We start from the raw sequence: 22,656 nt of genomic DNA, 5'->3' as shown, positions 1-22,656 counted from the left end.
GACGTGAGTATCCACCCAAGGCCACGCGGTTTGTGGGGCCTCGCGCAGGGACAGAGCACCAAATAGCAATGCAGACAAGCTTCAGGCATTCAGCAACACATTTTTACGACATATATCTCAGCTGCAAGAGACCTGCATATCAGCTGTAAGAGACCTGTATATCTCGTGCCAGAGACCCGTATATCATCTGCAAGAGACCAGCATATAAGCTGCCAGAAACTTATATATCAGTTCCAAGAGACCTTCATATCAGCTACAAGAAACCTGCATATATGCTGCCAGAGACCTGTATATTAGCTGTTAAGACGTGTTTATCAGACTGAAGCATACCACAGTCATCAGATTCTATAAGCGTAGCCAAGAGTTGTTTTTTTTTGTTTAAAAACCCACTCCAGAGGACTTTCAACACCCTCCTAATGGTTTTGAGTTTAAACCCCACTACAGATAGTTTTGTTGTAAAAAAAAAACCCTCTTCATTGTTATTCTAACACAAACTATAGTCACCAAATTCTAAGAGCGTAGCTAAAGGGGTTTTGAGTTTGTTTTTAAAAATGCAGGATAATGCACCGTAGATACCTCAGAATATGCATTTTTTGTGTGTTTTAAATAACGGAAATAATGCTCCGCACCGCACCCAGGGAGTTCGCAGCGCTCCTCCAGACCCCCCCCCCCAGCTGGCAAGGGCAGGGTGTCTACAAATTTTCTACTAACTCCAGGAATAACGTATTCTAGTGTACAATAAACGTCTTTCAAAAGAATGAAGGATCAGAATAGAATAACGATTAATTACGTGTGCGTGTACACACACCCACACACACATACACACACACACATACATACATACATACATACATACATACATACATACATACATACATACATCGAGGGGGGGTGATACCCCGAAAAAAAGATCCTGGTTACGCCCATGTTGACATTCATGGCTGGGAAAAACTAGCTCTCGATAACTCCTCATGACGTGAAGACGTCAGTGTCGGAGTCTCAAGATACGAGTCAAGGAGAGCGGCCAGTATGAAAGAATGCAGAGTTAACAGGATGAGAGAAGAAGCAGGCTTAGACCACCCAACTTACCCATGCCAAGTGTGTGTCCGGTTTTTTAAAAGAGGGTCGGACTCTATAGCCATCTTCGTGTTCATAAGAATTGAGAGATGGGCTCATCTTCGACCACGAAGGAGGAGCTTTCATTCTAAACTATATCTTACAAACAGAAGTTCACAACTTAATACTTAATCAAATACTGAATTGAGAGTTGTAAAGCGTAGCGCTTTGTTTAGTGTGAGAGTTTTTGCCTATGGCAATTAGACCAAACATGACAATAGGACAAACTGAAATCTGGAGCAGCTGCCAACTACGCTGAATTTGATCCTAAGATTCTGTATCGCAAATGAGGAAGTGATTTGATGACTACGTTCTGACAACAATGGTCTCTGTCTCAGTTTCAGTGTCAGTGACACACTTTGTATAATTGTATTGAAGTGTCTGACTTTATCATAGGCAGGCTTAATAGTGAGTAAAATCAACAACAAATGAAATGAAGTTTACAAACATTATTATCTCTAAATTTTCTTCTTGATAGCTTTCTGTAGGCCAAAGGACCCCATTGTCAAATTGGTGAGATATGAACCTCTTAAGTGAATTTGTGAAGGGATCTACAGTTGAAGCCGGAAAGACAGAAACACTTTGAACACATTATTGCTTTGTGCAACACTTTAAGATATTTAGTTTCCATACGTTGAAAATTTTTTTTTAATCAATATAATGTCCTTTTGACAGCTAGAGTTTGAGGTTGTTGGTAATCTGAGATGTTTGCTGGTGTTCTTTTTTTATGCAAATTTAGGAAAGCTCTTTTATTTTACAGTTAAAAGTAAAGATTGGTGCTCAATCTCATATTCGGATTTACTAATAGCGTAGGAGATTTTTTTATATTAAACAACAATGGCGGTAGACACATGTAATGCAGTTGGTAAGTTTCAAATGTGGCTGATATAAACTCTTTCTACTTTATTCTTCAAACATTTCAAAGTACTCTGTTTAGTTCAATCGCAGAATAAGTGTGGAAATGTTTATAATAGATATTTTAAATCTTATAGATTACAGAGGTCACCTCAAAAGAGAAGATAATTACGTTCTATGCATTTAATGTCTCAATCTAGTCATGCATGTTAATAAACTTTTTTTTATGACACGTGAAATTAGTAAACCTCCAATATTTTCGTGAATAGAGATACTTCATTCATTCGTGGTTAGTATAAGATTTAAACCAATTCAAAGAAAAAGTTTTTGCTTGCATTTTTATAGAATGAATTTTTAAAAAAAAATCTTCTACAGGAACCTATGCTGATTACATTAAAAAATATGCAGATATCCTGAAAAAGAAGTGCTCTAAACTGACTGACTGTATAGACCAACTACTGGCAGAGGAGAATCAACTGACAATCATTAGAGGGGAGAATCTAAGTCTCAATAAAACATGCGGGTATGTTTGAATCAGGCTTAAGAGAAATCCAGGCTTTTTATTTTGTGAGGAAAATGGTTGAGTTTAATTGGGTTTTTGTGGGTTTTTAAATGCATTGCATTGAATTATATCTAGTTTTTATAAAGATAATATAAACATAGTCGCATAGTAATAGTTAGCTTTATAATTAATTGGATTTTTTAAAATTCTTAACGAATCTCGTTCTTGGCAGTGCTAGGAGGAATTATTGACTCATGGAAAAAAAACAACTAATATTTTTAGAAGCTCTGTTAACCTAAATAATGTATGCTGAATGCACATCCTAGAGGCACCTTTCTTATTCTATATGCTAGGACTAATTCATACAAGTGCTGATTCTTCCTTAGTGCCATTAGAGAATGGAATGGGTTGTCTGAATCAGCCAGGAAAGCCAACGACTTAGCAGAGTTTAAGTCACTGATTAAAGAGCGTGACTAGATTGACACATGAAATGCGTAGGACGTAATTATCTTCTTTTTTTGAAGTAACGTCTGTAATCTATAAGAAGATAAGAACGACAGATAAAAGAATAGCCAAGTGTGGAGGTAGGCCAGGTAGGGTACACTGAATGCCATTTTTTATTGTCATGGTTCGCTCAATGACCAATACAAATATCAAGGACGGATAATATGTATCTAGTCACATCGGGTGAAGGGAGTTGACCTACATTTTAAAAATTATTTAAAAATTTAACTTCAACTAATTATAAACTTAAAAAAAAAAATATTTTACTAAAAGCTAATCACCAATATTAAAAAAAATATATAACAAAATTGAAGAAAAATAAATGTTTAATGGCATCTACGATTATCTTTATCAATACGTGCAAATGACGCATAACCAATTAATGTTCACATCAAACTGTAATAACGTTAAGTTTATTATGTAATAAACTGGTGTACAATAGTTATACCTAAGCGAACTCTAGATTAATAATATCAATGATTTGCACAATCTAAATGTTATTGACTGTATTGTCGTTATGACGTTTGTATGTAGAAAGTCAGGTTTGAGGATACTGCAATGAACATTCCTTCAACGTCTGCTGAATTTGGAAGTGTTCGAGTGGCTATTATTGACTACTTAACGTTCCCAATTTCTCTATTTCATGCTTGATAAAGATCCCTCGCATAGAATCATTTCTTTCATCCATGTCCACTCGTGGCTTGGAAGAAACACCTTTTAAGTTTCGGATGCAGTATTGACGCTATCTCTAGTGGTAGCTCTTTATGACATAATAGTCTAATTATAAGAAACGCGTCTAATCCACGAAAAGGGAAAGAAGTTTAATATGATTTTAACAAAGCTTATATCAGCTCACTCTGTCTGTTTGTCTGTCTGTCTGGCCGAAAATTTTTACACGTTATTTCTCCGGCACCCAATATCGTATCCATCTGAAATTTTGCACAACTATTTCTTCTACCTGACAACACAAGAATCAATTTTAAAAAACAACAACCAATTAGTTACTTAACTATTGGTAATAAAGTTCTAAGTTTGGTATCTAAAATAAGTTGTAAGGTTAGTACTCCATTGAAGTGGTGGTAGAAGCTAAATTAGTCCCCTTTATAGATTTTCGACTGAGGCTTATTACATACTAATTGATACACTTAATATAAGATTTGATTTTAGCTTTTAGCTGCTGAGCCGTGAGCTCTTTTTAAGTTGTTTTTTTTAAAAGTATTTTGCTTGTTTTACATTGCGTTTTAATTTTTAAAAAATTCTGCTTTGGTTCTAGCCTGGTGTACAGAACTAAGAATGAGACATACACAACTCTGACAGGAAAGTGCTCGGCCACTGAACGGGAAGAGATTCGAGAAGACCTTGAAAACAATTTGCGGAATCAACTCGACAACACCAAAAACAAGACGTGGCAGGCCATTAATAAATGTTTGAAAGAATTATATGGGCACACTGGGAGAACAAACAGAGTTGAGGAAATATGTCTGTTAGTAACACAAACTTTTGATATGTAACATGTTATATAAAACTGGGTCGTTCTTATTAATAAGTTAAGCTCCATTGATGATGAAGGTTAGAGGTCAACTAACTGAACACAATGGCAGAATTGTCACCAAGTGTTGTAAAGTGTTAAACGAAAAATGCCAAAACATATTTTGTGATGGTCAGTGTTTAGTGACGCACTCTTGGTGTCAACTAAAAATAACAACTATTTCTTTTAACAAACCTTATTTCAACTGACTCTGTCTGTCTTTCTGTCTGTCTGATAACAAATTTTTACACGTTATTTCTCCCGCACCCATTCTCGGATCAAATTGAAACTTCGCAGAATTACTTATTGGCATTGACAAGGCATGAATCATTAAAGAAAATTAACCTATTAGTCAATTAATTACTAGTAAATAATTATTTTGTTTGAAACGACAAGGGAAATTAATCCTTCAGTATGCACATATATGACTAACTTTATTGGGTTTAATCCCTATAAATAACTGTTAACGCTATTTCTCCCTCGCGCATTCACCGATCATGTTGAAACTTTAAACAAATATTTATGGTACCTAACAAAACATGAGTCAGTATTTAAAAAAAATAAATAAATTTGTCCACTAATTATTGGTAATTAAATATTTTAATATCGAATAAGGGAAATAGCTTGTCCTTTATTGAAAGATATTGTTTTAAGTCGGAGCTCTTCCCCTTTAGATAAGCTTTTGTTTTTTTTAAAGGATTTATTTTATTATTATTTTTTTAATCATTGTAATATATACTACACATTAAAATGAAAAAAAAAATTACCTAACTGTCTCATGCGACCAACACAATGACCTAACGCCTTCATGTTTTACCCTAATTAATATCATGAACACATTCTAGCTTAGCGTGAAACATAAATGTAAAAATTAGAAATCTAAGACGTCACCAGGATTCAAATGTATAAACATTTCTATTCCTCCTCTCGTTATTAAAGCGCAGCAACTGCGACTACTTCCTCATTCCATTCTTTACACCTTAAACCTTATTATTTATTTATTTTTTTGCTATAACCATGAATTGTGAAGCAGCTTAATATCATCACTACGTTGTACCCACTGGGCAGGATTTCGGCGAGATCAGGCGGAGCTACTGCCACGGGATATCCACACACACAAAAAAATAAATATCCAAATATCGACGAGTCATCAACTTTTTTTTTTTTTAAGCATTTTTACTTTAAATCTAAGTCTATAAAACTATCTTTTGTTATTTATGATATGAAACTACATGCACTGTAGCTAGCCATTATGCTTTTAGTTACTAAAATAATAAATGGCACCCAGTGTTGTTAAACGTTTAGGCTTAAAAAAAACAACACTCTTTGTTTTTGAAACCCGATTTGCATCCCGTTCCGTTTATGTTTGCAGTTTGGTCTTCACCTACTGAAAATCTTGGGTAGAGCAGACCCGGTTACACTGTACTGCCTCAACGTGACACTCGGGTGGAAAAGATTGTTAGAGGAAGCGATTAGGCTGAATAGGTAGCAACACAAGACACCAGTGGGACTGTGAGAGCATTCCCATCGCACAGTGCGGAGTTGTAAGAGAAATCTCCACGACCTTGTCAAAATCCATGCGCCGTTCGTCAAAGGACCGTTACGTCAATGGCGAGTCCTGCACGGTTAGCTTGGTAAACTGTATGACAATAGCGGGGTTTCCCGGTGTGCTCGGCCTTTGGCCACGTACTCTAGTCCGTGCGTCCGGTGAGTCCGACCCATTTGTGAGCAGGTCAGGGTGGCGCTAACTGAGTGAGGCCTTTTTATGGTATCTGCTGCTCATCATTTATTCAATATTTTTACAGTAGGCAGGTGGTAGCTCTACTGGGTGGGCCCAATCTGTGCACCTCGGTCAGCGACCAAGGGGCTAGAGTCGCCTAAGCAACCAGACAGCACAATTAAACTAAACTAAACTAATCTAGCTAACTAAAAGAACAAACTAAACTAAATTTATAAAACAAAACTTATATACAATTTATTTACAACAAACTTACAAAGCAATAAAAATATAGATGAATACGAAAAAAAAAAAAATTTACAAAAACAACTAAATAAACTTAGAAATAAACAACTAATCAACCTGACTATACCACTACAAACACTAATAAGAAACCCAAATGTCTAACTATCTTTACTAGATTACACCTAAAAATACCAACACTAAACACAACAGTACAGCAGACAGCTTAACTGTGACAGTAATATACTAATAAAGGCAGCTAGGCAGCAGGCGGTAATAATGGCGGTACTACCGCACAGTTAGGCAGTAGACGTAACGACAGGAATTATAGCAGGCGGTCCCAGCTGAAATTTACACTACAATTAAATAACTATTAACTCCTACATTGTCACACTGACCAACGGTCAACACCGGAAAAAGAAAGAACTGACCGCACCCTTTCTATTTATAGAGCCAGGTCATGACTCACCTAAACTAACTCTAACATTAAAGAGCTGGCGGGAACCATGCATGCACTCGGCACTAGCCTAGATAGTTTACCAATTAAAATACAGATATAAATAGATAAAAAATTAGATCTAGGAGCGCCAGCTCACACATTGTATATTAAAGTGTTAAATATGAACATTAGCTTAGACCGCACCCAGACAGTGCGCTTTGTTCAATCAAGCTTCAAGAGTTTCGGCTCAACTCTGTTGACAGCACAATGGATAGACCCCAGAATTAATTATCCCAACAATAACGTAATCTAAGTGTGAAAAGGTGTGAACTTTATCAAGAGCTATTTTCCTAATTTAAAAAAATGTAAATAGTTGCTCCATTATGTCTGGGGGAGGGGAGGGTACGGACTGAGTGGTAAAGCGCTTGGCTTCCGTACGGAGAGGTACCGTGCTCAAATCTCGGTGATTTTAAGGACGCCCCTGAGTCCACCCAACTCTAATCGGTACCTGACTTTAGTTGGGGAAAGTAAAGGTGGTCGGTCGTTGTGCTGGCCACAAGACACCCTTCTCGTTAACCGTTTGCCAAAGAAGTAGATCATCTGCCCCATAGATCGCAAGGTTTCAAAGGAGGTACTTTACTTTTAAGATAGTGTAAGTCTAAACTATTTAAAGACATTAATTAATTGATTAGAAATATTCGTATGGTTTCAATACATTCCCTACTATAAGCTATCACTATAAGCTCCCACTATAAGCTACGACTCTGCATGTAAAAAAAAGTTAGGATGTGAAAAGGCGTGGCTGTAAGTTTGAAATTCCCGAAACTGGCAATGATAGAGTGTCAAGCTAATAACGCAAATGTCTTGGGTTCGATCCTCATACAGGCAATTTTCAATGACGAACTGATCCGATCCAATCCAATCCGATCACTCTAATTCTATCCAACTGTATTTGAGCATAAAGTAGGAGTCTAGGAATCCCTTTTTTTTTGTTACAAAGCTTACATCAACTCATTCTGTCTGTCTGGTACAAAGTTTGTACACGTTTTTTCTCCCACACCCAATCTCGGATCAAGTTGAAATTTCGCAAATTTTTTTGTTACCTGACAAAACAAGAATCAATTAAAAAAATTAAATTAAATTACTATAGGTAATTAATTATTTTCTTTGTTATTAAAAAGGGAAAGAAATTGTACTTGACTGAAGTGGTGGTATAATTTGAATTAGTCTTCTTGAGGAGGCTTGAGCTTGAGTTCGAAAAAAGACGTACAACTTTTTTTAAAAATACATTTAAAAAGCAATCACGGTAACATTCCCACAGATACATATTTCTCTCTCTTTGAGAAAGCTAAAAGCATGAAATTGTGCTAAACGAAAACATTTGATAAAAATATTTTTAATAGCACAGATTTATAATTTTTTTTAGTCTAGATCAATTGCAAATGACTGATGGCTGGCTGATCCAAGCTAATTGATACAATTACAAATAATTGTTAAAATTTTTAAAAATATTTATGTTTCTATTTTTGTTTAAATTTTGAATTGCTTTAAAAAAAACGTTTTGTTGTGTTGAATCGAGTGTTTGTTTGCGTATCCTTTTAAATTATCTGTTTACATTCCGATTAAGGCGTGCCAAAATCAGAAAGGAAATCTGTAATTCTACCCAAAATCATCGGACAGTGGAATCATTCTTCAACAGTGAAATACAGAGTCTGCAGTGCAAGTGTCAACTTTTAACACAGTCAGGTAGATAAGTTTCTCTTTTCCTAAGTTGTCGCTTATGTAGACTTAGAATTAGGTCCTCCCGCGCCGTTCTACGCATTGGGCAGCAAGCTGTCTCCACAAAGATATGTCAATGTCTGAAGCCTCTTCCCAGCTGGTGTCTACTGCCCTGAGGTTCTCCATGAAAGTGTGGCGCCAAGTTATACGAGGACGTACCTGTTTGCGCTTTCCTCGTATTGGCCTCCATGTCATTGCGACTCTTGGTATGTGTAGTTCATTTTGTCCCGCAAACCTCTTGCGACAATCTGTCACAACCTCACTAAGTGGTGGACTTCCAGTTCTAAAATCGTGGAGATCGGGTCTCAAACGAGGAAATCCTATGCCGAACTGGGAGTCAACCACTTAGGCTGATAAAAAAAAGGAAAATTGCAGGGATATCTAAGATTTCGATAAATTTAGTTGTTGTTTTTTTTTGTTTCTATTAATCTAGATGTGTGTACTGGATGTAGATCTGGAAAAAAAAATTGCACAAGGTTTTTGAGAAGAATGGTGGTTTTTACAAAGCTCACTCTGTCTGTTTATCTGTCTGTACGTCCGTCTGTCTGTCTGGCCAGAAGCTTATCTGCCACATTCTATTATTAGTTCCTTTTTTTTGTTATAACAAAGCTTATATCTACGTACTCTAACTGTCTGCCTGTTAAAAAGTTTGTACATGGTATTTCTCCCACACCCAATATCATACCAAGATGAAATTTTGCACAATTATTTCTTTTACCTGACAACACAAGAATCATTTTTTAAAATTAACCAATTAGTTAATTAACTATTGGTAATTCATTTGTACTTGACTGAAGTGGTAGTATAAGCTGAATTAGCCCCCTTTATAGATTGTCGTCTGAGGCTTAGTGGACACAAACATGAACTAGAAACAATAGATAACTCTACAATCTTCCATTTTCAGAGACTATTCGCTAGTAGAGTGGTTATCGCGTTGGCTTCAGAAGTAAGAGAAAGCTTGAGCCATTAGTTCGAATTCAGTTCGCTCTCTTTTTTTTTTTATTTTGTAAATACACTTTTATGGTTAGTCTAGAGTCTAGTAGATCTATTACAAATTTAATTACACGACTGAACCAAACTAATTGATACAAGTAACGCTTGACATAAGCTTTGTTTTTTTTTAAAGTATTTGTTTGTATATTTTACTTGTTAGTAATTTTCTTTTAGATTAAACGTAACTTTTTTTTTACTTTTTCAATTTCTTTAAATTTCTCTAAAAGAAACAAAAAAATAATTTTGAAATTATGGAACATGTTGACATAACAGGTTTTAAAAAGTAATTAGAAAAATGGTCAGCAATCATTTAATGTAAATGTATGCATGTATTATGTAAACCTATTTACTAAAAGCTTCTACTCTTTACTTGAAGCTGGTCTAAAGACGCCAGTCATTATTGGGATCGGTGTCGGAACTCTTGTACTTCTGCTTCTGATCGTCTGCCTCGGCATTTGGTGGTACAGAAGAAAACAGAAATTAAAAAGGTATTTCTACCATTAGCTTATAAAAAGATTTTAAAAAAGGGAAAATAATTATTCTTGAATTTCAAAAAGTGGTATCAATTTCCCTAAAATATTGACAGTTTATGTAAATCTTCTTTAGTTACACAGTGAAAACTCTGATTTGATCGTCATAGTTTTTCCTAATTATGCAATCATCTTAAAATTAAATCTAACTTTTTTTTTAAATAAATGAAATTGTACAAAATGACATCAAAGAATATTTTTTTTACAAATAGTTTTACACAGCTTCAGAGGGAATTCCCGCACTTGACTCGAATGTTTCCTTGTATTCAATAAGGAGTTGAATAAGGAGTTGAATAAATAAATAGACGAACTTGGACATTTTCTTTGGAAAGTTTTCTTCAGTGTCTACGTTTTTTGACTGCTTATGATCAGCACCAAGAAGGTTTTGAATATTGGAGATTTCAACTAGATAATGTCAAGGACGCTAAATTGACCCTCAAACTAAAAAAAAGGGTTTACATTCTCAATGTATTCTTAAATACCTGTCAAAAAAAAAAACTATTTTGTAAACAAGAAGATATTATTAAACTTAATTCATATTATAATTTATAAAAACTTGCTGACAAATCTCTAGATCTAGTTTTAAATGCAATGCTATTCTTTTCAGATAAGTAGATCCAATATGAAAATAGCTATGAAGCATTACTTTAATTACAAGATTTAATTGAAACGCTTTTTTTTCAAACAAAACGTATACGAACTCAATCTGTTTGTCTAGGTGGATTATTTTACCCTTTTTTTCTCCCACTTCCCAATCTCGAATTAAATGGTAACTCTTGCAAGGTTATTCCTTGTCGATGACAACAAAAGAATCAATGAAAAAAGAAACAAATTACTCGTAATTAATTAATATTGTTTTTTTCGATAAACATTAGTGTGTACTAAGTTAATGGAGTGAGTTTTGTGTAGAGAATAAGATCGTAGGATAACATTTCTAAATTAAGTATAGGCCTATTTTAATTAAAGTAATTTGAGAGCTCAGTGGCTAGCACTAGTCGACCTTCCTTCGTGGGGACTTCGAATTCAGAATCAAGCAGCTTTTCTTTTTAAAACTGTTTTTGAAAAAGCAGCACGGAAACCTTCTTCCAGATATCCCCCCCCCCCCCCAATGGTCCACACAAAATGAAAATTGATCGTACAATAGCGCACTGAGCAATTTGAAAGCATGAATGTTGCGTTAAACCAAAAATAATATAAATAAAATTATTTCCAATCGCACTATTGCATTATTGTTATTTAATGTAATTTAATGATTGGTTCAAATTAATTGGTGCAATTTCACTCAATGTAAACTTTTTTAAAATTTTCATTTATATTTTATTTGTTTTATTTCTTTTCTTCTATCTCTGTCATTTTTTTGTAATATCTTCTTTCAGAGCCCAAACTAACCGCAGTGTAGTCTATGTACCGGGAAGTTCCGATGGACAAGTTTACCAAGAAGTTTTGGATGATAAAGTAAGTGTAAATAACTGAACAAAGGACATATTGACGGAATACATTCTTTGGTGTGGCCTCCTATAAATTGAGATGTTAGATCATGTTACAATGACTTAGTAAAGTCAAGGTACTCCCAATGTCTTTTCTAACAAAAGATAGTTTGTGTGGAAACACTACCACAGTATCGGTCCCCCGAAGTGGTCCACTTAGGCAGGTGGAAGGGCAGGTTTAAATATTTACAGCGTGAGTATCAGAAACTATGAACTATAAGCTATCAACAACCGCAACCCTATCTCCGTCAATACAGAATGAAGAGACATTTATGTATCGAAAGTGCTGTCGGTCTAATTTTTACTGCAGCGCGACAGTATGACGTCACATGATACTAGAATTATTAATTCACAAGAATTTCTTGGATTTTTTGAAAGGAGTATCCAAGTACGATCCAGCCCCTGAGAGAACATACGCTGGTACAGGCCGACAGCACAAATACAAAATAAATGTATCATGTTACAGGACGATCCCGTTAGATCGCAATACTGTAAGAAAAAAAGGCCAATACGTTTTACGTTTTATCTTGCACAATGTAAGTTATAATAGATGACGAGGTGTTAACAAGTTCAAGTTCTATATCGACATAGACATACGTCATTCTGTAGATGTTGACATCTTTGTTCTTTTTTAGCGGCCCCCGAAAGGGGAAAAGACGCTATTAGTTTTGTGTGAAATGTCTGTCCGTCTGTCCCGTTTAGATCTCGTAAACTAGAAAAGATATTGAAAATCCGACATCACAATATTTTAGACCATTCAAAGTTCTGATGCAAAGGCTACTTTTTTCCCCTGAAAGCGAAAAATCTAATTTTTAAAATCAGTTATGCAAGCAGTTTTTTAAAGAGAAAAAGCTAATTAGTATGCATTATAAGTTAGAACTAATTTAAAACGAATAGTAATGTTATAAATTTCAATTTCTTGATCTTTTTTTCTTTATAGCGGATTTTTTTTTTAAGGATTCGAATAAGAGATTGAGCCTTTTCAAAACAATTACATTATTTATAAGACTTCAGTTAGGCCAGGAGAGGCGCGGTAGCTGAGCGGTAAAGCGCTTGGCTTCCGAACCGAGGGTCCCGGGTTCGAATCCTGGTGAAGACTGGGATTTTCAACTTTGGAATCCTTGGGCGCCTCTGAGTCTACCCAGCTCTAATGGATACCTGACATTAGTTGGGGAAAAGTAAAGGCGGTTGGTCGTTGTGCTGGCTACATGACACCCTCGCTAACCGTAGTCCACAAAAACAGATGAACTTTACATCATCTGCCCTATAGAACACAAGGTTTGAAAGGGGAACTAGTTAGGCCAGGTTCACATCTAACTTTGCATTCACTTGCACCTATCCTTTGATCTTCTGCACCGTTGGGGCACTACACAAGATCAGTCAACCTTCTTTCTCCATTCTTATCGCTCATTTGTCTTTGATATAATTTCATTTGGATGTTCTTTCTGAAAATATTGAAGCCTGCCTGGGTGGACCACTTCGGGGGCCGATTTTGAGTTTGTGTTTCCACACAAACTGTCTTTGTAACCTTGTTTGTTTTTGTTTTAGTCATTAAACAGATATGGACAGTCTCCTCAAGTCAATCCTCCGTCTCTACCATCCAGATACATACAACATACGCCAGGAGCTCAGGACGACGGAGGTTATTTGGATCCAGTCATGATAGGAATGAAGTACAGGTAGATAACTCCTAATATGTTTTCCTTAATTTAATTGATCTAGATCACGTGATTCGTGAGAAACAGTGAGAGAAAAAAAATGATGAGGGCAAACATTTTTTTTTAATAAATCGAACTACTTCCTCAATAGTATGTATATCATGAAAACATAAAACAAAATAGCTTACTATGTTAATTTTCAATTTCAATAATGAGTAAATTTATGTCATTTTACAAAATTAATATGAACTCAGTCTATATGTTAATGTACCCGCCTGTTTGGCCAAAAGCTTGTACACATGATTTATCCGGCACCTAATCTCGGATCAAGCTAAAATTTTACACAATTATTTCTTAAACCTGACAACACACGAATCAAAATTAAAAAATGTAACCAATTAGTTAATTACCTATTGGTAATAAATTACTTTGTTTGGTATTTTAAAAAAGGGAAAGAAATAGTACTCGACTGAAGTGTTGGTATAAGCTGAATTAGACCCCTTTATATTAGGCTTCCATCTCAGGCTTAGTGAACACAAACATGAAATGGAAACAATAGATAACTATACAATCTTCCATGTTCATAGACTCTTCGCTAGCAGAGTGGTTACAGCGTTGGCTTGAGAAGCCTCTGAAGGCTTTAGCCCACAACATGATAACATAGAGTAACAATCTGCTGCAACTACAAATAAGCTTGTATGATATATCCCAGAAAAACTGCATATCATTTTAACTTCTGCAAAAGTCTGCATAGACCATATAGAAAAAATAGTGCATTGAAGACTCCAAAAGAATATTTTTTTTTTTTTTTACATCTGATCCTAGGTCTTGAAGAATAATTCATTCTGTTGTTTTTCTGTTATTCTTAGACCCATGCCGCCCATTCCTCAACAAAGTTCAAGCCCTGGATACGAGAACCCACCCCGCTACAGCGAGTGTGACAAAGACGACGTGGACGATGGCTATTTCAAGCTCGTGGCAGAGCCCCTCAAAGACGTCGCCAACAGCAGCAAGCCAACGGTTGACTTTTCTGGCTTGGAGCAAGCTAATGATCCGGATTCTAGCACCCAACTGGAGAACGCCCCCGTACCGTCAAGTGTTCTGTTGGGTCCCGTGCCAGCCAAGAGAACTAAAAAAGAAGAAAGAAAAGTGGAGTCTCACTATTTCTTCCTTGAGGACGGGGCCCAAAAAGATGGCATGGAAACAACACATTTGAGCGAATAGTTAGAATTAATATTGAAGCGATTTAGAGATAGACGCATTTCAGTAGCCAACGCAAAATAAGCATATGTAGTATCTAATTCTCTTTTTTTAAATCAAAATGAACCAAAAGAAGTGTGAAAAGAGTATTATCTTATCTTATCTGTTACAGACGTTACTTCAAAAACAAAAAAAAAAAAGAAGACAATTATGTCCTATGCATTTCATGTTAATCAATGACTTAAACTCTGCTAAGTCGTTGTTTTTTTCTGGCTAATTCAGGCAACCCATTCCATTCTCTAATGGCACTAGGGTAGAAATAGCGATTGAATGAATTTGTTCTAGGGTATGGAATAAGAATGTGCCTCTATCATTGTGTCAATCTGAGTATTTCATAAGGTTTTGTTTTTCTATTCGTAAGTTATGGCTTAGTGTTTTATGTATTATAGCTACTTTAATTTTTAGACATTAATGTGTATTTTAATACCTTATTTTTTTTATCAGACATTTTAAAATTTGTTTTTGTCGACGTCTTAAATCCATAATTCTAGATAGAATGAAACGTTTCAACGTGATAAAACTTTTGAAGGATTACAATTGACTTACATATCAGTAATGTCTGCATACATTGTAGAATACTAAATATAATATACTTATTATACTAAATAAAATATAGACAAAATCAGCTTCCGATATAATGAAATAAATGTTAGTAATAATATCTTTTAACAAAATCTAACTCACTACAATAACACAACCTTTCAGTGTCACGTTCCTGAGTGGTCTGTCCTAAGACCAAATGACGACACTGCCACCTATGTTGCATCATTTACAACCAATAAGACTAAGACTAAGACTGCTGTATTGATCCTAATGGAAATTTGTTGTGATAGCAAGGACTCTTTACTCATATAAAGACAACACAACAGAAACATACACATAAATAGAACAGACACACATAAAGAGTTAATTCAGCGACTACACACAAGCATCTTGGTCCTTTTCATGTTTCCTGATCAACGAGTGGCGTTGATATAGTCTGACCGAGTAAGGTACGAACGAGTTTTTGTACCGCTCTGTTCTTGTCATGTCAGTAGCTAACCTCTTCCCACTGTCACCATAGAAACACACACACACACACACCATAACAGACATATTAAATAATAATTGGTACTTCATTTCGTTAATGATTCAACATTTCAATGTCTGACACATTTCTTATCTTATTTCATCTTATAAAATAGCGACGTTATTTAAAAAAAAAAGATGAGTACGTCCTACGCGTCATGCATCTAGTCATGCATGTTAAACAATGACTAGAATTCTGCCAAGTCATTGGTTTTCCTGGCTGGCTCAGGCAACCCATTCCATTTCTGCTTTTTAACCATTGTGGGGCCCTGTGCGAAACGGATTTAGCGGGGGGGGGGGGGGCAAGTTTAGGTAGGAATACGGATAATAAGTGAAATTTAAGAGTTTGTATTAGAAAAATAATATCGTCTTTGCATTTTATTCATTCTTTACTACGTACAGAATTACTTTATGAGCCTTGCGTGTAGCAAAGTCATACAGTATGTAATAAAAATTCTATTTCCTAACCAGATCACGCTCATTAGTTTGAGGCGCGAGAAGCTTCTTTCACCAGATTCCACAATTACGGGTATTGCATAATGCCGTTTTTTTTTTGTCGTGCGTACGGTTGGCGTTTTCCATATTGAATAACACCCCAAAATGACTATTTTTGTCTTTATATTTAAAGTGATTTTTATGAGTTTTCAAGAGATTTTAATAATTTTCGGAGATTTCTATGACTTTTTCGTGTATTTTGCAATTTCAGGAGATTTTCAGGAGCTTCTGGTAAATCAGGAGGCCGCGGGAAATCTGTTATAAGTTATAAAATAGTTTAATTTAATAATTTACACCTAGAATTAGCGCGGGTCCTATGAAAGTGCGGGGCCCACTGCGGTCGCAGATGTTGCAATGGCCTGAGGCCGGCCCTGCAAAATAGCGGGGTATGCTACGCCGCGGGTCGACTAGTATGAGATATTGCATTTCGAGACTTAAAGTGTCTTAATGATTTTGTTCATACATGAATATATAAAGTAATAACTATTTGCATGGCCAGCGCCATAGAGATGGATAGTATTATTATTCTTGATTATATTCTTTATGTTCATTAAACCACATTCCTGTTTATATCGGACTTTTTAAAGTGTATCGTAACGACTTATTGTAGATGATGAAAGTTAATCAGAGTCCAAGCTCCACACAACGCACTCACAAATGAATAACTCACGCTGACGTCAACCAGTAAGACTCTACAGTATTACAAGCAAGCAAAAGGACGTGACATGGTAGCTACAACTCAAGTGATCCAAGTTATAGTTTTCTTAAGTACCCCTTGAGCCAAGTAAAAAATAGAACCTGACACTTTTGCTAACGGAACTAGGCAATGGTCTCTGGATAAATCAAGTGGAGTGAAATACTGTAAAACCTTTAAGTTTAGCTACGACAGAATCCAAATCTTTCACAGTAATGGCGTTCACTATCTCTTTGCTTCAACTAAGACTACTGAAACTGAATATGGAAATGAAAACAATGCATCAATATATTGTTTCCATATAAGATGTAAGGAAAATGAATGTTTGGCTCTTGTGAGCCTAAAATCAGTTAGTTGAATAGTGTGTGCGATGGTGGTCGTTCTAAGGTTCTACCCGGTCATTCTGTGGATATTTGTGCCTATTGTTCAATCTTACTGGACATTGCCGATGGGTTAAACTATTTCGTAGCTTTCAATAATGTTCATCTTTTTGATTCTATCATCATGCAATGTCATATACAGAATATTGAAGGACTGATTCTAATAATGCCTACTGCTATCTACCCAAAAAGGCTATTCACATAGTTCTGGGTTTTTTGGGGAACTTTGATTTCTTGAGTAGCTTTTGGACAGTAGAATTCAATTAAGATTCTATTCAATGTTCCCTTCACTCCCGTGTGACCTGCAAAAGAGGGGGGGGGGAGTTATCAAGTGAAAGATTTCAAATCTTTGCACTATATTTGTTGGAGTTGTCTTGCCTGCTTTCAGATACATTTCTCTGCCTTAGACACCATCATTAATATGATGATTAAGCCACGTCTTGTTGAGGTTTCGGAGACTCGGTGGCTGAGCGCTTGACTTCCGAACTGGTGGTCCTTGATTCGAATTCCGGTGAAGATTGGGATTTTTTATTTTCAGGATCCTTAGGGCGCCGCTGAGTACACCCAGCTCTAATAGGTACCTAACATTAGTTGGGGAAAAAAAATTTACTTGTTGCGGCTTCGTTACCTATACGTTTTCTCTGATCTAGATAACCCATGACTTAACTGGGTATTTAGTATAAATAATGGTTCAACATTTCACTGCCTGTAATGATTCTGACTTATCAGGGTAGGTATCCTCCCTTTCTAAAAAATAGATTGTGGGGCTTGGTGGTCCATGCTGAGTGGTGCACGTTTGGTTTCCGAAGAGACTCGAGTTTAAAACATTTGAAGAGTGATTTTGAAACACGGAAGTTTTAAGACGCCCAACTCTAATCGATAATCGACATTGCTTAGAAAAAGTAAAAGCTGTCGGTCGTTTTGTTAGCCACATGGCACTATCACTGACCGTAGGCCATAGAAACATGAACTTTGCATCATATGCCCATTAGATCACAAGTTAGACTGAATACTTACACATTACACACTTCATACTTAGAACCGCGCATACATTCTGGTAACACGCACTACCATGTATGATTAATTAATGTCATTAGGTAGACCTATATTTTACATGATTGTTAGTTACTAGATAATGATATATATAGACGTCTGAATTGAGTCAGTAATACAAATTTTCAAAGACTCGCATGTTAGCGAGGCAAGACGAGAGATTTGTGTAAACTTTAAACAATAAGACTCGTACACATTGGGAGATCGATACCAAGAATAATCTTGTTTTATCTTGTAGGATAGCTTTTTTTTTTACGCTAGTGCACCTTGACATGCAGGAAAATATAATTATATTAGCGGAGGTAATTAAACATTGAAAGAGCATATATTTGGGTTAGTTCAACAGACATTTCGTTAGACAACAGTGCAAACGAACATAGACCAGAAGAATGTAAGACATGTAGAACTTATTTATTCAGTGTGCGTTTCAAGCTTTGTTGGATTAACTTTCGTAAAGAAACTCTTCTTTGTTAGCGGTACAGCCAGTGATTATTACAATTATGTCTTCATATTTACCTAGTGTAAATATTAACTGTAATTCTTTTTTTTTCAAGGACATGTAATAGCCCATCAACCCTTTTAACAAATGTATTTAATCACGTGATCTGATGTTAATATTTACTGTAATTCAGTCTATTTCCATATGAACTAATAATAATGCTTATTATTGGAATTTCATACACGGCGAAACAATATATAAACACACAGGATGGATTTTTGGTGTCTCCGTGTACAAAATAAGGAAGTCTTGATCAACTTTGTTTTTTTAAAAGGAGTTTGATTTATGTGCACATTTTTAGAACTGCAGAATCTAAGCGAGTCCACTTGTAGCACTAACTAATTTCACTTGTAGCACTAACTAATTTCACTTGTAATTTCACTTGTAGCACTAACTAATTTCACTTGTAGCACTAACTAATTTCAGTATTTGACTGTTAGTACTATACTTCAATATTTGACTTTAAGACTATGTAAAAACAAATAAGTAACTAACTAGTGGTAAAAAAAAGATTAGAATCAAATTCACTCAAAGAACAACTGCGACGCAGTCATATATTGTTAAAATTTTAGCTCGATTACATGTCTATACTGTGTGTGGAAGACTTGCAAGCAGTGAAAAGAGAACCGAAGATAAAATTAAAGAAACAATGGAAGAGACAATGGTTTATTCGGAGAAGCCATTGCATACAATCGTAACTACAGTGACAACTGAGAACTCATCTTCAAAACTTCGTATAGCCATGACAAGTCCTGCTTCTATCACTCCAACTAAAGTTAGTTACTATTTATGCGTCTTTAAAGCCAACTCATTAGAAGACCTGCTCCTGTTACATTCTATTCAGTGCTACGTCAATCCAATCCTGTCTCTTCTAGGATTCATCGCCAACTCGATAAGCCTGGTTATACTGAGACGCAGTGGGTTCCACAAACCTTCCAACATACTCCTCTTCGGTCTAGTTCTTGCAGACAACATGTGTTTACTCACTACCATGAACTACGGACTGATCATATTCTACTTTGGACCAAACAAATTTTATCCAATGCTTTGTGGTTTTCAATACGATGAAAATCTAAACTTGTTCTTAGCGTATTCATTACAGATATTTCTTTTTGTAGGCTATTGGGGCCGCTCTGTCAACACATTAATACCAGCGCTAATTACACTTGAAAGGCTTCTCGCTGTTTTTAAACCTCTAAAGTTTCGAAGATTTGTGACAAGAACTAGAACAACGGCTGCCGTAACTATAGCTTTTATGTTTTGGTTACCATGGACGCTTTTTTATGAAGCTATAAATGTTACGTTAAGTATACGACTATTGAACCATGTGATATGGACCATTGTTGCGTTGGGAAATGTATACTCTAGTAATAAAAACATTATTGACATTATGGAATTATACGTGGTAGACTTTTGTGTATCTTGGTTTCCATTGGTTGTCATCGTTACTGGATGCAGTGTTCTGTTCCTCAAAGTCAAACTAACTCTTAGACGTAGAAGACATTTAACCTCCAGACAGAAGCTAGAGTGGTCACCAAGAACGACTCGAACCTTGCTTCTAACGTGTGTAATATTCGCCCTAACACACTCGGCCTCCTCTGTACTGCACTATACTTGTCCCATGGATTCGCAAGTACGTGTGTTTATCAGAAACCAGTTCATCCACCTCCTCTATCTCATCAATGCCTCCAGTAATTTTGTTGTCTACATAGCATCTAACAAACAATTTTTCAACATTTTCAGCAATATGATTGGCTGGACGAACTCGGGTTCCAAGAAATCTTAGACTCATTAACCATTTTAAAGAAATATTACGATGACTTTATAAGACATTTTAAAAACAATAATTGAAATACCATATAATCGCTTCGACGTCAAGAGACTTAGTTTTAAAAGTTGTATGAAGTCGATGACGCACAATGCACTTTAAATTATTAAGTGCAGGGGAGACAAATATGTTAGAATGACGCAGACGATTTTCTTTTACTGGTAACATGCTAGGAAATGAGGAAAACCCCTTGCTGCCTGTACAACTTCCTGATAGTTACAGTCATCCTAAGTAATACGTGCTACTTTATAAGCCTTGGATTGGAAGCATGCTGTTAATTTACTACATTCTAGGATATCCCGAACGGTTTAGACCTACAATTCACTTAAAACATAATGAATCTCGGAAACAAAAATTGACTTAATCAGGTTACACTCAGGCCAGACATCCGTTGATTCTGAGACACTGCGAATATTGGATAATGCGTAATGCCAACAATCATCTTCCCTATTCCCTTGTAAAAACATTGTAGCAAGACTCAACTTCCTCTCCCCCGGAAAACATCATCAAAATATTTTGCATTTTACTAAAGATATTGTTATAACCCTAGTGGCGGACTGAAAGGGTTAATGTGTGTGTGTGACCTACTGACACACGAGACTAAGGCGAATCACGCAGGTCAACGGCTGTTGGACAAGGGGCAGTACTGCTAATACAGGCAAATATGGCCCGTGCTGTGGTCATGTGACGAGAGCCTTCACGGACCAGAGACAGAGCGTGTTAGAAAGAGAGTTGAATCCAGGACAGAAAAGCAGAAGGACTGTGATGTACCTTTGAGTCCTCGAGAATGTAGCTGTACGAGCTAGAGAGACTTGTAGTGTTAGTTAGGCAGTTCTGTTAAGTACAAGACAGCATCTCAAGTTAGTGTGGCCAACATAGGTTAGGGTTGAAAAAAAAAAGCCTTTACTTCTTATAACTACTTTACAAAACAACGCCTTGATCCAACTTTCTAAAACATTTTCACGACATATTTGTAGTGTTAAAAAGTCTCCATGTCCAGTCTAGATATAGTATATATAAGTCTATGGTCTTACTCTTAGTCTAGAGAGGATATGTTTTATCTTGTAGTAAAGTCTCACTCTTAGTTTAGAGAGGATATGTTTTATCTTGTAGTAAAGTCATACTCTTAGTTTAGAGAGGATATGTTTTATCTTGTAGTAAAGTCTCCCTCTTAGTCTAGAGAGGATATGTTTTATCTTGTAGTAAAGTCTCACTCTTAGTTTAGAGAGGATATGTTTTATCTTGTGGTAAAGTCTCACTCTTAGTTTAGAGAGTATATGTTTTATCTTGTAGTAAAGTCTCCCTCTTAGTTTAGAGAGTATATGTTTTATCTTGTAGTAAAGTCTCACTCTTAGTTTAGAGAGTATATGTTTTATCTTGTAGTAAAGTCTCACTCTTAGTTTAGAGAGGATATGTTTTATCTTGTGGTAAAGTCTCACTCTTAGTTTAGAGAGTATATGTTTTATCTTGTAGTAAAGTCTCACTCTTAGTTTAGAGAGGATATGTTTTATCTTGTAGTAAAGTCTCACTCTTAGTTTAGAGAGTATATGTTTTATCTTGTAGTAAAGTCTCACTCTTAGTTTAGAGAGGATATGTTTTATCTTGTGGCAAAGTCATACTCTTAGTTAGACTTGGACTCTGTTTTCATAGTTGCACTTGATGTTTGAACGAAGAAGTGACTAGATGACATTGTCCTGATTACAATGACCCCACACTTTAAATGTGAGTGTTATGCTTAGTGAGACAATTATTTAAAGTGTAGGACACCATCATTGGTAGGCTTAACAGTGAGTTAAAAACAACACAACAATAACAAAACAAACAAAACAGCAGTTTACAAACTGTTTTCTTGGCAACTCTCTCTCTTGTATGCCCCAGTGTCATAAAGGAGAGTAACCAATAAAGCGAAGAACAAACGAATCGAATTGCGGAAAGACTAGATCTACTCTACATTAACACACGGACTCGCGAAGGACGTACTTATCTTGCCTTTTAAAGCATCGATTGTGTTACGTATTATTATATAAT

At 35.8% G+C, this 22,656-nt stretch overlaps 1 protein-coding gene across 1 annotated transcript; it reads left to right on the top strand.

The window, feature by feature from the left end:
- The first annotated feature begins 1,761 nt into the window (after window positions 1-1,761).
- Window positions 1,762-14,754, top strand: LOC106060494 (uncharacterized). The gene is made up of 8 exons (XM_056018966.1): window positions 1,762-1,981; window positions 2,347-2,494; window positions 4,251-4,460; window positions 8,532-8,650; window positions 10,053-10,164; window positions 11,583-11,661; window positions 13,242-13,372; window positions 14,221-14,754. The coding sequence occupies exons 1-8, from the start codon at window positions 1,954-1,956 to the stop codon at window positions 14,573-14,575; spliced, it is 1,182 nt and encodes a 393-aa protein (XP_055874941.1). The 5' UTR covers window positions 1,762-1,953; the 3' UTR covers window positions 14,576-14,754.
- Window positions 14,755-22,656: the final 7,902 nt, after the last annotated feature.

This window comes from Biomphalaria glabrata, chromosome 2, assembly GCF_947242115.1.
Source record: "Biomphalaria glabrata chromosome 2, xgBioGlab47.1, whole genome shotgun sequence".
NCBI classification, from domain to species: domain Eukaryota; kingdom Metazoa; phylum Mollusca; class Gastropoda; family Planorbidae; genus Biomphalaria; species Biomphalaria glabrata.
This window is presented reverse-complemented; position numbering and strand designations above follow the sequence as displayed.

What these genes read in the sequence shown, in the direction of transcription:
- LOC106060494 (XM_056018966.1), top strand. Translation starts at nt 1,954, where the DNA reads ATGGCGGTAGACACATGTAATGCAGTTG. An exon ending in TCAACTTTTAACACAGTCAG is followed by an intron (nt 8,651 to 10,052) that starts GTAGATAAGTTT and finishes CTTTACTTGAAG; the next exon opens with CTGGTCTAAAGACGCCAGTC. An exon ending in AAGAAGTTTTGGATGATAAA is followed by an intron (nt 11,662 to 13,241) that starts GTAAGTGTAAAT and finishes TTTTTGTTTTAG; the next exon opens with TCATTAAACAGATATGGACA.